Here is a 19,876-nt window from a genome sequence, read left to right on the forward strand (position 1 = left end):
CTCACGCCTGTAATCCTAGCTCTTGGGAGGCCGAGGCGGGCGGATTGCTCAAGGTCAGGAGTTCAAAACCAGCCTGAGCAAGAGTGAGACCCCGTCTCTACTATAAATACAAAGAAATTAATTGGCCAACTGATATATATATAAAAAAAATTAGCCGGGCATGGTGGCGCATGCCTGTAGTCCCAGCTACCCGGGAGGCTGAGGCAGAAGGATCGCTCGAGCCCAGGAGTTTGAGGTTGCTGTGAGCTAGGCTGACGCCACGGCACTCACTCTAGCCTGGGCAACAAAGTGAGACTCTGTCTCAAAAAAAAAAAAAAAAAAAAAAAAAAAAAAACCGAAAACAGACAAAAGTTGCTTTTTTCCTAGAACAGTACTGTCCATTAAATTAATAAGTCCACATATATAATTTAAAAATTTTAGTAGGTACATTAAAAAAAGTAAAAAACAGATAAATTAATTTTAATAATAGTATATTTAACCCCAAATAGCTATAATATAATTTCAACATGTAAACAAGTAAAAGGAAATCTTTTATATTTTTATACTAAATCTTGAAATCCAGTATATATTAATATTTTATGATTATATTATAACACATTTAAATAAAGCCACATTTCAAGTGTTCATACTGGTCCTAGACATTTGTTTTTTTTTCCTTTCTCAATTTCATTCTACGCTTAAGTCAACCTTGTGCATCAATATCAATTCCCTGCTTTTAGCTCCAAGCTTCTCAAATTTCTTGTTTATAATCTTTAGAGAAAAACCCCTCCTTAGCTTAGTTGCTAGCATTATCAACTGTCATTCATCACCAGCTGATTTGAAGGATGATTCAAAAGAGGAGAGGTAGCAACCTTACTTTATTTATTTATTCTTTGCTTGCCAACCAGGCTAGAGTGCAATGGCCTGATCACAGCTCAATGCAACCTCAAACTCCTGGGCTCAAGCAATCCTCCCACCTCAGTCTCTCGAGTAGCTGGGACTACAGCTGTGGGCCACCAAGCGTGGCTAATTTATTATTTTTTGTAGAGACAAAAATTTTGTAGAGGTCTTGCTATGTTGCCAGGTTGGAGTGCAGTTGCCATTCATAGGCACAATCCCACTACTGATCAACTCCTGCTTTGTTTCTGACCTAGGCATTCCAGCCTCCTTAGGCAACCTGGTGGTTCCCACAGGTTGCTAAACTTAGTGCAGACAATCAATTGGCACAGCTCACTACAGCCCAGAACTCCCGGGCTCAAGCGATCCCTCCTGCCTTAGCCTCCTGAGAAGCTGGAACTACAGGCCTGTGCCACCATACCCAGCAATACAGCAGTACTGACTTTTCTCTCTCAATGTCCATCTTCTAGGTAATCAAAGCAAATATTTCAAACTATAAACAGGCAATGGGAAGAAGTAGTCAGACTGCCTGGGTTTGAATCCAGACTCCATCACTAATTACTTAAACCCTCTAAGCCTCAGATCCTAAAACTGGAATAATAATAGCCTCTATCTTAAAGGTTTGCTGTGAAGTTTAAATAAAATAATTCATATAAAACTGTTAGCACCAAGCCTGTTCAAAAATACTGGTATAAGGGAGTGAGATCATAAGCAAAACAGAAAATGTTACTGGGAGGGGCACCATCCAATTCTGATCTCCATGCTCCAAGTTCACCTTTAACCAGCAGCCATACCTGTTTCCTCTGAAGCTCAGCCTGCATGTCTGAGTTCTGCTTCTGCAGGCTGACACAGCTGTCCTTCAGCTCCTGGTTTTCTTTGCAAAGCTCTTTGTTTTGCTGCTCAATCTCTTCCACCTCTCCCTACAAAAGAACATTCCATAAACTACATTTAAGTCCCTCTAGCAGCAAATACCAAAAGGCTGGGATGGTGAGGGTCTGACTGATTCCCTTTCACTGAAGTGACACTGTCTACCCCAATGGGAACATCTCCTCAGTACGTAGATAAGAGCAAAAGAGAGGTATGTCTGTACAATTGCAGCATTAAGCTTGCCATTACCAAGAAAGATAAGGAAAAATTAAGGCCATAAAAAGTTAAAAACGGATAGAAGAGCATAGATTCTTTCTGCGGACACTTAGCATTGTTTGTCTCTCCCAACAAACTTAGCTACTTGAGGCCGGGACAGTGTTTAAATTGATTCTTCCTCACATCCCAGCACCTATCATAGTGCTAGATGAAAAGTAGGTGTCTTGTTAAAAGATTGAGAAAGTAAATGGATCTAATATTCATGTATGCCAGGCACTGGGTCAGAACTGAAAGAGATAAAGCTTCTCTCCTCAAGGAGCTTATATATATTCACTGTGCTGCTAAGATGTGCAGCTGACAAAAATTAACTGGAAAAGTTGAAGGGAAAACCAAAGGCCAATTGAGTTACAGAAGTTTTAGAGAAGGGAGAAATCATTTATTGTTACAACTCTTGTTTTTTTTTTTGAGACAGAGTCTCACTTTGTTGCCCAGGCTAGAGTGAGTGCCATGGGGTCAGCCTAGCTCACAGCAACCTCAAACTCCTGGGCTCAAGCAATCCTCCTGCCTCAGCCTCCCGAGTAGCTGGGACTACAGGCATGTGCCACCATGCCTGGCTAATTTTTTCTATATATATTAGTTGGTCAATTAATTTCTTTCTATTTATAGTAGAGACAGGGTCTCGCTCTTGCTCAGAGCTGGTTTTGAACTCCTGACCTCGAGCAATCCACCAGCCTCGGCCTCCCAGAGTGCTAGGATTACAGGTGTGAGCCACTGCATCCGGCCATGACTCTTGTTAAGTAACATTCCTAAGTCATTCCTGAGTGGGTGTGAGTGGTTATTATATCAATTTTTCCCAACAATATCTGTTAAATATTCAATAAAGACCTATTGAGCCGGGCGCGGTGGCTCACGCCTGTAATCCTAGCTCTCTGGGAGGCCGAGGCGGGCGGATTGCTTGAGGTCAGGAGTTCGAAACCAGCCTGAGCAAGAGCGAGACCCCGTCTCTACTATAAATAGAAAGAAACTAATTGGCCAACTAATATATAGAGAAAAAATTAGCCGGGCATGGTGGCACATGCCTGTAGTCCCAGCTACTTGGGAGGCTGAGACAGAAGGATCGCTTGAGCCCAGGAGTTTGAGGTTGCTGTGAGCTAGGCTTACGCCATGGCACTCACTCTAGCCTGGGCAACAAAGCGAGACTCTGTCTCAAAAAAAAAAAAAAAAAAAAAAAAAGACCTATTGAGTCAAATTCCACTCTATCCTGGAATTGCTACTCTTAATGGCAGAAAGGGACTTCGGTGAGATGTTTACAGACCTGAGTGGTAACAACCAGGAGGTCCTCCTCATTTTCTGGACGGAACTGGAAAGGGATACTTGCTCCCCGGACCACACCATCCTGATCCACATAGCAGAACTGGTAATACTCATCATCCTTGGGCAGGTAATAAGCTGAAAACACAATATGATTTTTAATCCAAAATTGAAAGTATTAAAAGACTTTCAGAAAAGTAAAATTCTGGAAGTCTTTTTATCTGCCTCAGAAAGCTCAAGCTCATGGGAATTAATTAGTCTTGGCTACTGTCTTCAACATCTTTGATCTGGTATTTTTCTCACCTTTGAACTGGACTTCCTGTTTGGCTGATATGTTGTTTAGGTCAACGGGCAAAGTAATCCACATGAAGGTGTAATACTCACGGGTTGTCTTCCATCCCACCTGCGATGACAAGAAAATCTCATTTAGCACTTGAAAGGGCTCAGGGGAAAATCCTTATTTGGGCTGTATCGTCTTAAAATACACTTACTTTGTATGTGTATGTGTTGATGATACAATAGAATGAGTTCATTAGGACAAGATTTGCATATCACAGCTCAAATCTTGTTTTCTGACTTATGACAACTATGGGAAAATATATGACAAAACTAAAAATTGCGGTGCACATACATAGTTCAAAATATGAGAACTGGTTCCTCAATACCCAGGACATGAATTCCAAAAATGGTATCTCTAAGACAGACACAGAGATAAGAGCGATTGGGAGTAAAAGGTCTGGGATTATGAGGTCTGATCCTCTTACATAGTGCTCTCAGAACTTCTATAATAAATCAGAAAGCTCTTCTGACCCACCTTTCCCATTGGTTTGTCCTCTATTGTGTTCAATTCAGCCTTGTTGTATACCAACCTGGTTATATCACTGCATTTAAAATATGCATTCTTTTGAATAATGTGTGTGCTGGGGCAGAGAGACAAGAAGGTTCTTAGAATACGAGGCATCAGATAAGAGAATCCAGGTCTATTTAGTTCTCTTTCGCTAGTGTTTTTCTTAATGAACGCGTAATGAAGGCTTTTTTGTGATAAAGATATTAATAACAATCTGGTAGTCATAAAGGCTTCTTCTATGTATTGAATGTAATAAATCATAAGATGTAAGGATACAGCAAAATATGCCTCAGAGCAGAAAGCTGGCTAAGTGGAAAATATCCTCACTAAATGTGAAGGGGGTAAAAGATTGCTCAAATCTTATATGGAAGATAAAAGCACACCAGAGAATAGAAAAGAAGCCATTGTGTCTTCGAGGGGACAACACTCAGCAAATGAGAAGCAAAATTACATTTATAGCCATATTTTGACCCTGTCTGAGCCCAGTGGGAAGAGAAAGAACTATAAATAAATTCCAGTTTTATATATTAAGGAATCAGAACAGGGTTGAAAAGGCTACACCAAAAGCTCATCAGAACATACTAGGGTATGTTTTAGAGTCTCATTAATACACACCCCATTGCTGTAAGCATCTCTGAGCCCCTGCAGCCTGCGGTGGTACAGGAAGCAGGAATTTTATGGAGTTCTCATTCACATCCTGGAGTTTCTTAATGCACTGTGACTGGGAAGGCCTAAAAATTACTGCTGTCTTGGAACAAGGAAACAACTTCTAGCCACCTGCAATCTCTGTCCTTGGCGGTTCCACTTGAGTAGTCCTGGTCCCAGGTTGCCTTAGAAAGATTTTAAATGCCCAGGTCAAGAGTATGGAGCACAGGATTATACACTGAAGGAAGGAAAGCTGACTCCTACTGCTCTAGGCTCCATCACTGGTGGTAGCTTTCACTATACTGAGAAGATGTAACATATTGCATATATTAAAAAACATTTACTGAGTGCCTATGTGGTGCCAGGGATTACCAGTGTTAGGGGAGATGAGGAGTTGAAGAATGGTCTGATTAAGGCTTCACTGAAAGAACACTGGGGAGAGCTTTACAGTCAACTCTTCATTCTCTAATTTACCATGTGCTGTTCAAATGAATTCAGCAGAGGAGAAAAAGCAGAAGTTTGGGAGTCAAACTTGCTGCACCACTTACTCACTGTGAGACCTCGGGAAAGTCACCAAAAGATATTCATTTTACCCACCTGTGCACAAGAGATAATACTACCTACTTTGGGGGGCTACTGTGCTGTGAAAATGATATTAGAAAACACATACATACACATACTCACACATAAACAACGTCAGCAAAGGCCTAGCACATAGTATGTCCTCAGGGTACATGTTCAAGTCAATAGCTTTATGGACACTAAATGTTGGAGGCCTTTTTTTTTGGATTAACCATTATTTCCTTATTGAGATTTGGCAATAATGCATGAAGCATTCCAAATATAAATGCATCTTTTTTTAAATGCCTTTAAACATTTGTTTTTTAAAAGTATGAGATTTTCATTTGATTTATGGTGAAGTCCTCACTAGCAGTTCCTAGGTGCCTGGGGAATATAACTGGCCCAAGCAAAACAAAAATATAACTGTGTTCCAAAAAAAAAAAAAAAAGTTACAGGCTGGGCACGGTGGCTCACACCTGTAATCCTAGCATTCTGGGAGGCTGAGGCAGGAGGATTGCTTGAACTTAGGAGTCAGAGACTAGCCTGAGCAAGACCCCACGGCACTCTAGCCCAGGCAATACAATGAGACTCTGTCTCAAAAAAAAAGTTGCAGATTACATTTCAAAACCTAGTAATTTTATTTTTTAGACAGAGTCTCGCTTTGTTGCCCAGGCTAGAGTGAGTGCCGTGGCGTCAGCCTAGCTCACAGCAACCTCAAACTCCTGGGCTCAAGCAATCCTCCTGCCTCAGCCTCCCGAGTAGCTGGGACCACAGGCATGTGCCACCATGCCCAGCTAATTTTTTCTATATATATGAGTTGGCCAATTAATTTATTTCTATTTATAGTAGAGACAGGGTCTCGCTCTTGCTCAGAGCTGGTTTCAAACTCCTGACCTCGAGCAATCCGCCCGCCTTGGCCTCCCAGAGTGCTAGGATTACAGGCGTGAGCCACCGCGCCTGGCCAAAACCTAGTAATTTTTGAATCATTCTCTTTTTTATTATCTATACCTGCACTGTCCAATATGATGCCATTAGCCACGAGGCTATTTAAATTAATTAAAATTAAGTAAAATTTAAAATCCAGTTACTCAGTCACACTAGCTATTTTTCAAGTGCTTAAGGGCCACATGTGGCCAGCGGTTTCTGTACTGCACAGCAAAGGTACAGCTCCATTGCAGAAAATTCTACCAGGCAATGCTGATCTATGTACTTTGCTACATATAAGGGAAGAAGAAAAACAATAGCTACCATCTACTTTCCAAGATAGAAAACACTCTGAGTATGCCAGTTTTCTGTGTTAGAACACCCGTTAGTCTGATGATTTGATATCCTGCGGTCTCAGGAGCCGTCAAGACACCTAACAGTGTCCTGAGGGTTGTCCATTATCCCTACTCCACACGCCAGTCTTGTTACTTCCAGCTTCCACTCCTCCATCAATAAGCTTGATATTCCAAACAATTAAGGAAAAGGCATTCAACAAGGGATGTAAATGAGCCACAGCTCATTCCCAGTGCAGTCAAGAATGGTGTCTGGTTTCAGGATGAACAGTACTGGCAAACAGGCACATGACATACTGAGGTGTCAAACCAAAGGTCACTGACGTTGGGACTCAGCAGTATAAATTACTTAAGTTTGACCTTTATTTCCCGTCTCTGGAAATAAACATTCGTCATTATGGTGCATGTGCGATGTGTAAGAGGGAGAAGGGGACACAGAGAGTAAGTTAATTAAAATTTTAAAATATCATTTCTGTACTTGAACTGACATGGTGATTAGACACTGGAAGAGGTCACTGAGGGAGCTCATCATAAACTTTCTATCCTTGGAAATCTTTACAAAGTAGTGAGACACTCTTATTCAGGAATGAACTTTTTGGATACAGGATGTCAGACTAGATAATTTCTCAACATTTTTTCCAGATTTGTGATATTTGTATTAAAACAAACACTGTACCAAGTAAGGAAGTAATATTTAATGTCACAGAAATTATATAGGGGTCACCCCATCTCAGTCAAGTCATACACAAATATTTCAAAATAGGATCATTTGAAAGCATTTCTATTTAGTTGTTTTTTTTTCCGTTATAATAGCCATCTTTATTTGTAAAAATTTTTTTTTCCCGTCTATTTGGTTTTTAAAAGCATAATAAAACTTGGGGATTGTATCATTTACCATCTTATTTTACTTGAGATTGAAATTAAAACTTGAGTCCCACAGCACACATTGGTGTGTTAAGAGCAAAGGTCAGCCGGGCGTGGTGGCTCACGCCTGTAATCCTAGCACTTTGGGAGGCCCAGGCAGGAGGATCGCTCAAGGTCAGGAGTTAGAAACTAGCCTGAGCAAGAGTGAGACCCTGTCTCTACTAAAAATAGAAAGAAATTAATCAGCCAACTAAAAATATATTGAAAAAATTAGCCAGGCATGGTGGTGCATGCCTATAGTCTCAGCTACTCAGGAGGCTGAGGCAGGATAGCTTGAGCCCAGGAATTTGAGGTTGCTGTGAGCTAAGCTGACACCGTGGCACTCTAGCCCGGGCAACAGAGTAAGACTCTGTCTCCAAAAAAAAAAAAAAAAAAAAAAAAAAAGAGCAAAGGTCTAGGGAGTTTAGTTTAGGATTTTAAAATTTGCCATGCATAATATACAAAATGCTTATAACACACAGAGAGGGTCACACATCTGGGTAACTAAAATTCACCTCTAGTTCCTGATCACTTGGTAATAAATTAACCACTTACCCTGAAGATGCCAATCCAATCCTTTCGACGGGGGATGAAATGCTGGGTAAGGGTGTAATAGCATGTGATGTCCCCTCCAGGGACGTAGAACTTTTCCACACTGTTAAAGATGACCTGAGAGAAATGACAGTGATCCAGCAAGACAGCTGATGTGGGGGGATCTTCTATTGTCTGTTCCATGGTGGGGGTCCTGTTATGAAATATAGAAGAGAGTAAGGCTCAAAAAGGGTTGTCTGAAATGTTGGAGATTTCTGGGCTCTCGTCCAGGGAACATTCCGTTCAAAGCCAACTCATGAAAAGCAAAATCCTGACAAGTATTGAGATCACACAACTTGCTTTCTGTTTCACTTTGAGCCATTTCCCATTCATAACTTCCTACACTATTAGAATTTTCTGAGATTATCTTTGACCTCTTCACCATAGGCACCACTACCCTAACATACCCTCTCTGCTTGTAATTAGTTTGTTCCCCTTTCTCTAAATGCCTTAAATAAATAAAGCAGCCAAGAGAAAATAGCTGGGAATTATAAGACTTAAATTCTAGATTTTTCATCCCAACAAGCCCTATTAGGAAAGTCAGTCTTTCTGGAGTTTGGCTTGCTTCTTCGTTCAATTCCATTTATCTATAATTACTGGGCCCTTGCATAAGTAAACATTCTGCTGGGAGCTGGGGATGGGAGGGAGAAGAAAGACATGAGAGAAGATTATTTGACATGTAGTGGTGACAAGCATGGGTTCTGAAATCAGAATGGTGCAGTCAAATTCCAGCTTCACCACCTACTAAATTCATGACGGGCAAATTTACTTAATCGACTGGGCTCTGTGCTTTTTCTCTTATCTGTAAAATAGGACTAATAATAACCCCATTCGTTTTTTGTTTTTTTTTTTGTGAGGCCTAAGTGAAATAATATAAAGCACCCAACACTTAAATCAGTGCCTGCCATATAGTAGGCACTCCAGTACTTAGCACAGAGTCTGCACAAAGAAACAGTTTAACAGATGTTAGTGATTATTACTGCTATAGTTTTTGCCCTAAAACAGATCCCAATCTAATACAGAGGATAGATGAGTATACAAGTGACTGCCAAATGAATGGAATAAGAAGTGCAAAATGCTCTGGGGTTCAAAAGAGGGAGAGATAAAACTGGTTAGAAAAATTTTTTAGGCCGGGCGCGGTGGCTCACGCCTGTAATCCTAGCTCTCTGGGAGGCCGAGGCGGGCGGATTGCTCGAGGTCAGGAGTTCGAAACCAGCCTGAGCAAGAGCGAGACCCCGTCTCTACTATAAAATAGAAGGAAATTAATTGGCCAACTAATATATATACAAAAAATTAGCCGGGCATGGTGGCGAATGCCTGTAGTCCCAGCTACTTGGGAGGCTGAGGCAGGAGGATTGCTTGAGCCAGGAGTTTGAGGTTGCTGTGAGCTAGGCTGACGCCACGGCACTCACTCTAGCCTGGGCAACAAAGCGAGACTCTGTCTCAAAAAAAAAAAAAAAAAAAGAAAGAAAAATTTTTTAAAAAGCTTCAGGGAATGAGTAGAATCTTAGATTAGTCCTCAAAGAAGATTAGGATTTTGACAAGTGGGTTTGTGAGTGAGGGCATTTCAGGTGAAGGAAACAGCATGAGTCACAGCAAAGAACCAGAAAAATGCAGCATGATTGGAAGTCAGAGAGAAAGTTTGGATCCCTGTCTATAAAATGGGGATAATAACCTGTGTTTCACCTTTCTAGATCACAGTACAGATAAAATGTGATCAAGAATGGGAAACCAAGGCCGGGCGCTGTGGCTCACGCCTGTAATCCTAGCTCTTGGGAGGCCGAGGCGGGCGGATTGCTCAAGGTCAGGAGTTCAAAACCAGCCTGAGCAAGAGCGAGACCCCGTCTCTACTATAAACAGAAAGAAATTAATTGGCCAACTGATATATATATAAAAAAAAAAAAAAAATTAGCCGGGCATAGTGGCACATGCCTGTAGTCCCAGCTACTCGGGAGGCTGAGGCAGAAGGATCACTCGAGCCCAGGAGTTTGAGGTTGCTGTGAGCTAGGCTGACGCCACGGCACTCACTCTAGCCTGGACAACAAAGTGAGACTCTGTCTCCAAAAAAAAAAAAAAAGAATGGGAAACCAGGCACCTGTAGTCCCAGGTACTTGGGAGGCTGAGGTGGGAGATAACTTGAGGCCAGGAGTTCAAGTCCAACCTGAGCAACACAGTGAGACCCTCTCTCTTAAAAAAAAAAAAAAAAAAAAAAAGCAAACTATTTTGGAGGTAAAAACAATACATAAAAGAAATAAAATGTTTTGAATTATTGATACCTGATACTTCCTGCCCCTCAAACAAATCACATGCACAGACTTATAAATGCCTGGCAGGTCTAACATTTAGTGAGTCCATGATTCTCAACCCAGGGTTTTACAAGGTGTTTAGAAAAACTCAACTATATTTTCTTCTGCTCTCACACCACAACCACCACCAACACAAAAGATGTCTCCAACCAAAGGAGGGTGGGGAGCAACTGGACGTCCTCCTGTTCAATCCTAACACTGTCTACCCAGAGATAGCATCAGATCCCACAGGTTGAGGACTCTGTCCCCAGTACTCCTCCGCCCACACATACCAGTTGGAAGTCTGTTCCTCCAGAACTTCTGACCAACCTTCTTTGTATTCAATTAATTTGCTGGTGGGGCTCACAGCATTATAATAACCTTATATTTACCAGCTTATTATAAAAGATATTACAAAGGATACAGGTGAAGAGATGTGTACAGTGAGGGACAAGAGAAGGAGCACAGGCTTGCACGCCCTCTCCAGGTGCACCACCCTCCAGGAACCTCCACATGTTTGGCTAGACTGAAGCTCTCTGAACCTTGTCCTTTAGGGCCTTTTATGAAGACTTCATTACTTCTAACTCCCCAGAAGTCAGTTTTCTTTCACAAAGAAGACAATGGGACTTCAGGGCACTGAACTGTCTATTCTTGGGATTGAGCTAAAGAACTAAGAAATGTATTACTTTCTTGTTAGTAGCACAGTTTAGCTACATCATCAACCTCAAACCTCAGAACAGTTTTTGATGGTGGGGGAGGAGTTCCAGTCTAGGTCAAGACTTTTCCCCATTATAAACTGTGATGAGCGTTTCTCTTGGAGGCTATAGGAGGGTGGGCAGAGAGGTTTCTCAGCTTGCAGACCCTTTTTCCCTAGTGGTCTCCAGTCATACTGAGGCCTGCACTCTGTTCTAAGCCTGGAGCACCAATTTATCTGAGCCTGTAAAATGACTTAATTTGTCCTTAGACTACAGCTCATAAATACTCAGATAAGAATGACTGTAACGTTGGCTCATGCCTGTAATCCTAGCACTCTGGGAGGCCGAGGCGGGAGGATTGCTTGAGCTCAGGAGTTTGAAAACAGCTCTGAGCAAGAGTGAGACACCCCCCCCCCCCCCGTCTCAACCAAAAATAGAAAAAAGTTAATTGGACAGCTAAAAATATACAGAAAAAATTAGCTGGGCATGGTGGCGCATGCCTGTAGTCCCAGCTACTCGGGAGGCTGAGGCAGGAGAATCGCTTGAGCCCAGGAGTTTGAGGTTGCTGTGAGCTAGGCTGACGCCATGGCACTCACTCTAGCCTGGGCAACAAAGCAAGAGTCTGTCTCAAAAAAAAACAAAACAAAAAAAACCCACTGTCACCACTGTATTTACAACATGATGCCTAAGGCATAGTAATTCTGGATTAAGTATTTGTTGAATAAATGAATGAACAAGATATGTACATCATTCATCAAATTGTGAAAAAGGAAGGGGTTCTGCAGGTTAGGGTGACTCTGGAGCTAAGAGTTCTTTTTTTTAAATCCCTGGTCTTAATTTGTTATCTACCATTGGGGAAGCTACTGTTTATCAGCTTTTTCTTTTCTAAAACAGGGTGAGGAGATGATAATCTCCATGTGCTAAGTCAATTCTTGGTATGGCTGGTTTAGCTGGCATGGCTGGTTCAAGTGGCATGGTGCCAAAAAACAAAAGGTACAGATTTGATTTCTTTAAGAACCCATCAAATTCACAGTCCATTACCCACCTTCCACACTGTCAAACTCTAGCAAGCTCTTCTGCAAATGGATGCTACTCTGAAAGGCAAGACTAGCCAAGGGTATGGATGACTTAGTACAGCCTCTCTTTCCTTACTAGAAAAACAACCAATCTAAGTTAGCTCATGAGCAGAGCACTGAAGAAAGGAAAACACACGACTGGGCGCGGTGTCTCACGCCAGTAATAGCACTCTAGGAGGCTGAGGCAGGCGGATTGCTCAGGCGGATTGCTCGAGGTCAGGAGTTCGAAACCAGCCTGAGCAAGAGACCCTGTCTCTACTATAAATAGAAAGAAATTAATTGGCCAACTAATACATATAGAAAAAATTAGGCGGGCATGGTGGCACATGCCTGTAGTCCCAGCTACTCAGGAGGCTGAGGCGGTAGAATTGCTTGAGGTCAGTTTGAGGTTGCTGTGAGCTAGGCTGATGCCACGGCACTCACTCTAGCCTGAGCAACAAAGCGAGACTCTGTCTCAAAAAAAAAAAAAGAAAAAACAACAACAACAAAAACCAAAACCAGCCTGAGCAAGAGCGAAACCCGTCTCTATTATAAATAGAAAGAAATTAACTGGCCAACTAATATATATACAAAAAATTAGCTGGGCATGGTGGAACATGCCTGTAGTCCCAGCTACTTGGGAGGCTGAGGCAGTAGGATCGCTTGAGCTCAGGAGTTTGAGGTTGCTGTGAGCTAGGCTGATCCCACGGCACTCACTCTAGCCTGGGCAACAAAGCGAGATTCTGAAAGAAAGAAAAGAAAGAAAGGAAAGAAAAGAAAGAAAGAAGGAAGGAAGGGAGGGAGGGAGGGAGGGAAGGAAGGAAGGAAGGAAGGAAGGAAGGAAGGAAGGAAGGAAGGAAGGAAGGAAGGAAGGAAGGAAGGAAGGAAGGAAGGAAAACACACATATACAAAATGACATGAAGGTGTTCATTTTCTGAGGCTTGAGTGTATAGTCAAAGTCAACAGCTTTGGTTCCTTGCACATCAAAAATGCAAGAGACTCCATGAAGTTTCCCATTTGAGAGATCTCATCACCTTCCCAGAAGGGACTCAAAGGACATTCGATGGCACTCTGAATACAGAACTCAATCATTCTTTTTTTTTTGAGACAGAGTCTGACTTTGTTGCTCAGGCGAGGGTGAGTGCCATGGTGTCAGCCTAGCTCAGAGCAACCTCAAACTCCTAGGCTCAAGCGATCCTACTGCCTCAGCCTCCTAAGTAGCTGGGACTACATGCATGTGACACCATGCCCGGCTAACTTTTTGTATATATATTTTTAGTTGGTCGATTAATTTCTTTCTATTTTTAATAGAGACAGAGTCTCACTCAGGCTGGTTTCGAACTCTTGACCTTGAACGATCCTCCCGCCTCAGCCTCCCAGAGTGCTAGGATTGCAGGCGTTGAGCCACCACACCGGCCTACCATTCTCGAAATAAGGTTCAAATTCTCCTCTGCCAAAAGAGGGGAAGGGGTTAAGGAGGCAGGGAGACTGGAGAACAACAGTGGCTTCCCTTCTTCTCCTTTTTACCAAGTTGAGGACACAAAGGGCAGGGGTAAACCTAGAGTATGACCACACCACCCTGAACTGGGTCAGTGAGAAGTATTCCATTCAACTTTTCCTGGAGATAAGGCATCTGTTGAGTTTTAAGGCCAGTGATCCTTAAAGTCTTTCCTTCCTCTCAGTGATAAAATTCCCTGGGAGAAATGGGCTCCAACCATGGCTTGGGAAATCACCTTTGTGATAAACCAGTCTAGAAGTGAGCATTTGTGGAAGGAGGAGGGAAAGAAGATATGGAAAGAAAACTGGAATGATTTAAGCACCAACATCCCTCTCCTTTAACCATCCTTCCCACTATAAAAGCTGTCCACCATCCACTTCTAATTTGGCAGTAATTCATATAGGTAAGGAAAAGAGAAGAAATATAAGAGCAAAAGTTAAATTTAGAAGCCCAGAGAACTACTGAGTTGTGAAAAATCAGTGGGATGAATTAGGTCCCTATAGAAATTATGAAATGGTATTCCACCTAATTCCTTACTCCTATCCCCAAATCAAAGCCTGGCCACAGAAGGAGCGACCAGGGAAAACAAATAGCTATTTTTAAAAACGAAACAATCAAACATGAGAAAATAGCGCACAGATTCCACAAACTGTGAGAGGCACTTTACTTGGCATCTGACATAGTACCTACTTTTTTTCCCAGCTCAGTTTCCAAAAGATTAGAGTTCTCAGAGGAGCTGGCAATAAGAGGAATATATTTTAAAATGAGTCCCCTGAATTGGCTCCTGGCTTCTAAGAAAACCTGACACATTTTCATCTAATGAGCTTTTCAAACCTAATATACTACTCCCAGGACTGTTTCCACAAGGGTATAGATCCTCTTATGTCTTCCCAAAGAAAAAGAACAGTCAGTTCTACTTCTGCTCTTTCTGAGCAAATCTGTAAACCACACTGATATGCTTTTTAGCAGAAAAAATTTTAAATGCCCAACATTTTTACATTAGCTTTTTATACCAGTGGGCACATTTCAAGAGAAATGAAGACTATAGGTAGCTTCTCTGGATTAATTCCCAGAATGAAATGAAATGCTTCCACAGCTAAGAGAGAAATGCAAATCAATTCCTCATTTGGGAACAGTACAAAGATAAGTCAAACACATACTTAATCGAATTCCTTCATCCTGCTGTAGTTTACTTTCTAAACGATTAGCAATTAGCAAAATGGATGAACTGATTTGACTCCCATTCCTCCCTGGCCCTGGCAGAGATGCTTACACATAACTACCCTTAGAGAACACTGGCAGGGGATACTACGGGTGTGTAGATGGCCCTGAGACAGGTAGCAAAAGCAAAGGCACAATCACTGGTCCTAAAATTATTGAGCCACTCGCTCTAGTCCAAAATTTCCAAGTTCATTCTAGCTCCTTACCTAAAACATTTCAGAGTGCCTTATAAAAATTTTATGCCCCCAGAAGGCCGTTAACACTCTATGTTAACAACTGTTTGAATTGGCTGCCCAGTTTGTCCGAAGGCCCTCATCCCACATACCACACCACAACAGTACCAGCACCAGTTCGAGGAGAGAACAGAAAAGCAGTTCTGGGACATGAGATGCAAGCAACTGAAAGAAACTGTGAAAAGCTCAAAGCTATGTATGAAATCTCCATTTTACTGAGACTATCCACTTTTTCCTTGAAAGAGGAGACTCTACTATGCCATGTCTCTGTGACATGGGCAGTGACAGTGTTTGAAGTGTGGTGGAAAGGGGACTAGGCTAGGGAACAAGGGACTTGGGTTCCTGTCTTAGTTCTGCCACCCATTATCTCTGAAATTTAGCCAAGTCACACTAACTCCTCTTGGACTCTGTTTCCTCATCAGTAAAATGTGTGGATAAGGCTAGAAAATCTCTAAGGACCTTTCTAGCTATAGTGATGATCCTAAGTAAAAGAAAAAGGAAGTGAAAGAGTTCATTTCAACTGTGTCTCTTTTCATCTAAGAAAATAAGGATGTGAGAGAGTCTATCAATAAGTACAGCCACGTTTTTAAAGGTGCCCCAGATATACTATCTGACTCAAAAGACAATATAACTCGTTAGCCAGGTAACTCAGGACTACAGACTACCCTTTTTTCAAGGTCCTTTCTACTCCTCAGCTGTCATGTCTGCTAAAAGATAGAGTTTCAAGGCCTCCTGAAAATACGCCATCTGGATATTCCTCAATCATGTGTTCTACATAAGCTACAAAGACATACTGCAAAAAGTCCTTTGCTTTAAATGGTTTTTGCAATAGTGGAGAAAAGTTAAAAATCATCTATATTATTCTACTCAGCTCCAACCATGGCCACTTGTTGGCTTGCATCTGGAGCAAAGAACCCAAGTGATAGCAAAAAGTTAACATGCCCGGTGGGGTTGAAATCCTATGTGAGTGGGAACTTTAGCCCCCAAACTAAATTGGGCTAATGGTGGCGGTGGGGAGGAGCAACGGGAGATAAGCTGTAAAGCAGCAGGGCACTACACCTCCTTTCCTTCCAGACTGTGTAGAACATTTCCTTCTGCAATTGCAGAATGCAAACGGAAAAGTGTTTCAGGGGTCAAACCTACCCGTAGAGGGGGAAACTGAGGCCCAAAGAGAAAGTAACTTGCCCAGGAGGAGGCGGCAGGGCCCCGCCTTTGCCTAGAAGCCAAGGGCGATTACGTCAAGGCGAGGGATTACGGAAGCCACGACCTCGGGCCCCAGGGGGCTGCCGCGTCCAGACCCTCGCGTCAGAGGTGTCCCAAGGAGCCTCCCATCCGGCCAGGCCCTGCAGCCCTGCCCTCCTCAGAGAAAACTGCCTCTTAACCCTCCAAGGCAGCGGAAAGGCCTCCAGGGCCTCCAGGACTATCACTCTCGAGGGTGGACTGTGGTGAAACCCGAAACCGGCCGCCCCTCTACCCACCTTTGGACCTTTCTCAGGACTAGAAATCAGAGTGTGGGTAACCGGAGGGCTGAAGCGCCCCCTTCCACTGCAGGGACTCACCAGGGGTAGCAGCCAGCAGCAGCGCAACAGCAACAGGGCAGGGAACGGGATAGGGGCGGGGCTAAAAGCCCACGGGAGAGCCGTTCCCACCTGGTCCCACCCACAACGTCACAGCGGGCAGCAAGCCCCGCCCTCGCCGCGGCGCTTGCTGGGACTTGTAGTGTTCAGTGACTGGGACCCAGAGGTGGTCAGCGCCCTTGAGGGCATTTCCCAGTCCAATGCAGAGATCTCACCCCAATGAACCTATTTCATCCCCTAGAAGGAACTATGTACTTACTTTTTCTCTCTCTTTTTTTATTTTTTTATTTCGGCATATTAGTTTCCAGCATGACCATCCCCCAGATGGTGCACATCTCACTCATTATGTATGTATATACCCGCCCTTCTCTCCCCTCCCCCCTGCCCAATACCCTATTACTGTAGTACCTATGTGTCCACTTAGGATTTTTTCTCTTTTTAACCTCTATTTCCTTCAGTCCTGAATGAGAAATCTTCATACATTTGAAGGGCCATTGAGAGATCCTTTCAGTTTTCATCTACCTCCACATAATGCTTGACTAAGACTTGTATAGATGAGACTGTCTTTGGCATTTAATCATGCCTCCCAACTGTCTCTAAAGGAGACCCAGCAATCATCTTGGGTCCCTGGTTTGTGTGTTTTATGGTTCTATTTCTATAAATAAATCACTTTTTTACAGTTAATTCTATCAAGGTAGTGCTCTTTTTTTTTTTTTAACTGAGCTTAAGAATAAACTTAGCAAGAATCCTGCAAAGTCTGTTTAGATAGAATTCCCCATCCTTGATATATGACCAATTTGGCCTGCCTTCAACAAGAATCCTGTTAAGTTGGTTTAATAAGCATCCCCTACCCTGATGTCTCCTCTTAGTAATTTTCCATCCACTGACCCATCACTCTGTTTGTTGGCTATAAATCCCTACTTGTCCTTATGGTATTCAGAGTTGATCATAATTTTCCCTTTGGTTTTGAATAAATGCTTCCTTAACATTTTAACAAGTGTCAGAATAATTTTTTCTTTAACATCCAGAAGATGTCAGTTAAACACAGCACAGGCTGTCTATGGAAGGTTAAATTCAGAAGTGCCACTTCTCCAAGAAGGAACTGTCTAAATTGGGAAAGAAACATCTGTACCATCTAACCAGAGTATTTATGCACCTGAAGCAGCTTTAGGTTTCAGGCCAGGAAATGAACAATTCTAATTCTGCCTCTTCACAAAACTGGTGGCATTCAACTGATTTAAATGGATGGTGGGAAATGAAGAGTAAACCAAGAAGTGGGCATCTATCTGAAGTTCATATCACCTTCTGAATTACCAAAATAATGCTCTTCCATTTTAAACTCTGTCTACAGAGACAAGTGACCTCAGTATCCTGGATAGATTTCCCTTAATTTTACTTATTAGCTTTTCTAAAAGCACTGAGAACTAAAACCACCTATACCAACACAACTTATTTTCTACATTAACACAACAACTATTTCAGTAAGTTAAACATGCAAATAAATCCATTGTTCATTCTAGGAACTTCCTAAAAGAACCATCAATAGAAACCACTGAATGACAGTTTTGTATGCTTCAAGACTCTTAGAAACCCTGATCTTTGTAGTGTCCACCAAAGAGTTCAAATTATACTACAAAGCTATAGTAACCAAAACACCATGGTTCTGGCATAAAAACAGATATATAGACCAATATAAAACAAGAACCCAGAAATAAATCCATGCATTTACAAACAACTCATTTTTGACAAAGGTACCAAGAACCATACATTGGGGAGAGGATATTCTCTTCAATAAATGGTGCTGGGAAAACTAGATTTTCATATGCAGAAGAATGAAACTAGACCCCTATCTCTTGCTATATACAAAAATGAAATCAAAATGGATTAAAGACTTAAATATAAGACCTGAAACTATTAGAAGAAAACATTGGGGAAATATTCCAGGATATTGGTCTAGGCAAAGATTTCTTGAGTAAGACCTCAAAAGCACAGACAACCAAAGCAAAAATGGACAAATGGGATCACATCAAGCTAAAAAGCTTCTGCACAGCAAAGGAAACAATAAAGAACATGAAAAGACAATCCACAGAATGGGAGAAAATATTTGCAAACTACCCATCTGACAAGATTTAGTAACTAGACTATATAAGGAGTTCAAACAACTCAATAAAAAAAAGAGAATTTGATTTAAAGATAGGTAAATGATCTGAATAGACATTTCTCAAAAGAAGGCATACAAATGGCCAACCGGTATGTGAAAAATATGCTAAACATTACTAATCATCAGAGAAATGCAAATCAAAATTACAATGCAATATCATCTCATCTCAGTTAAAATGGCTTATATCAAAAAGACAGGCAATGACAGATACTGGCTAGGATGTGGAGAAAGGGGAACCAACGCACACTGTGGGAATGTAAATTAGTACAGCCATTATGGAGAACAGTACAGAGGTTCCTCAAAACAACTACAAATAGAACTACCATATGATCCAGCAGCCTCATTGCTGGGTACATATCCAAAAGAAAGGAAATCAGTATATCAAAGAGATATCTGCACTCCCATGTTTATTGTAGCACTATTCACAATAGCCGAGATATGGAATCAACCTGTGTCCATTGACAGATGAATGGAGAAAGAAAGTGTGGTATATATACATAATGGAATATTATTCAGCCATAAAAAAGAATGAAATGTCATATGCAACAACGTGGATGGAACAGGGGGACATTATGTTAAGTGAAATAAGCCAAACCCAGAAACACAAAAATCACATGTTCTCACTCATATGTAGGAAATAAAAATAAATTTTTGTTTTGGACTGGCCTGTATTCCCACTACTCAAGAGGTTGAAGCCAGAGGATCACTTGAGTCTAGGAGCTGGATACCAGCCTGGGTCATATAGTGAGACTCCATCTTAATTAAGAAAAAATTTGAGCAAGACCCTGTTTCCTAAAAAAAGAAAAAGAAAAAGAAAGAAAGACTCTAACCTGGGCAACAAAGCAAGACTCTGTCTCAAAAAAAAAAAAAAAAGGAAAAAGGACCGCAGAGGCTCCTTTTGCTACATGTAATACATATATTAGTGCATATGTCTGTGTATCTTCTGTGGCCTCAAGCATAGTGATTTCCACATGGGAAGGGGTCAAGGAATGGGTCTGTGATTTCAGTTGCAGTCAGGTCATTTTCTATGGAACTTGTCTCTAGGGCCATCCGTACC

At 41.8% G+C, this 19,876-nt stretch overlaps 1 protein-coding gene across 4 annotated transcripts in view; it reads right to left on the reverse strand.

Moving 5' to 3' along the window:
• The window catches only part of CALCOCO2 (calcium binding and coiled-coil domain 2), a 29,580-nt gene extending 12,862 nt beyond the window's left edge, over nucleotides 1-16,718 (reverse strand). For 3 of the 4 annotated variants that reach the window (XM_075994503.1, XM_075994500.1, XM_075994502.1), the window contains exons 1-5: nucleotides 16,641-16,718; nucleotides 8,059-8,248; nucleotides 3,574-3,673; nucleotides 3,275-3,408; nucleotides 1,671-1,796 (exon numbers count right to left, since the gene is read on the reverse strand). In XM_075994503.1, the coding sequence (XP_075850618.1) occupies nucleotides 1,671-1,796; nucleotides 3,275-3,408; nucleotides 3,574-3,673; nucleotides 8,059-8,238 (540 nt within the window). In that variant the 5' untranslated portion in view covers nucleotides 8,239-8,248; nucleotides 16,641-16,718. Of the gene's footprint in view, nucleotides 1-1,670; nucleotides 1,797-3,274; nucleotides 3,409-3,573; nucleotides 3,674-8,058; nucleotides 8,249-16,559 lie in introns of all 4 variants that reach the window. The other variant, XM_075994501.1, reaches the window with a different exon arrangement.
• Between the last annotated feature and the right edge of the window lie 3,158 nt (nucleotides 16,719-19,876).

Source organism: Microcebus murinus, chromosome 18 (genome assembly GCF_040939455.1).
Source record: "Microcebus murinus isolate Inina chromosome 18, M.murinus_Inina_mat1.0, whole genome shotgun sequence".
NCBI classification, from domain to species: Eukaryota; Metazoa; Chordata; class Mammalia; order Primates; family Cheirogaleidae; genus Microcebus; species Microcebus murinus.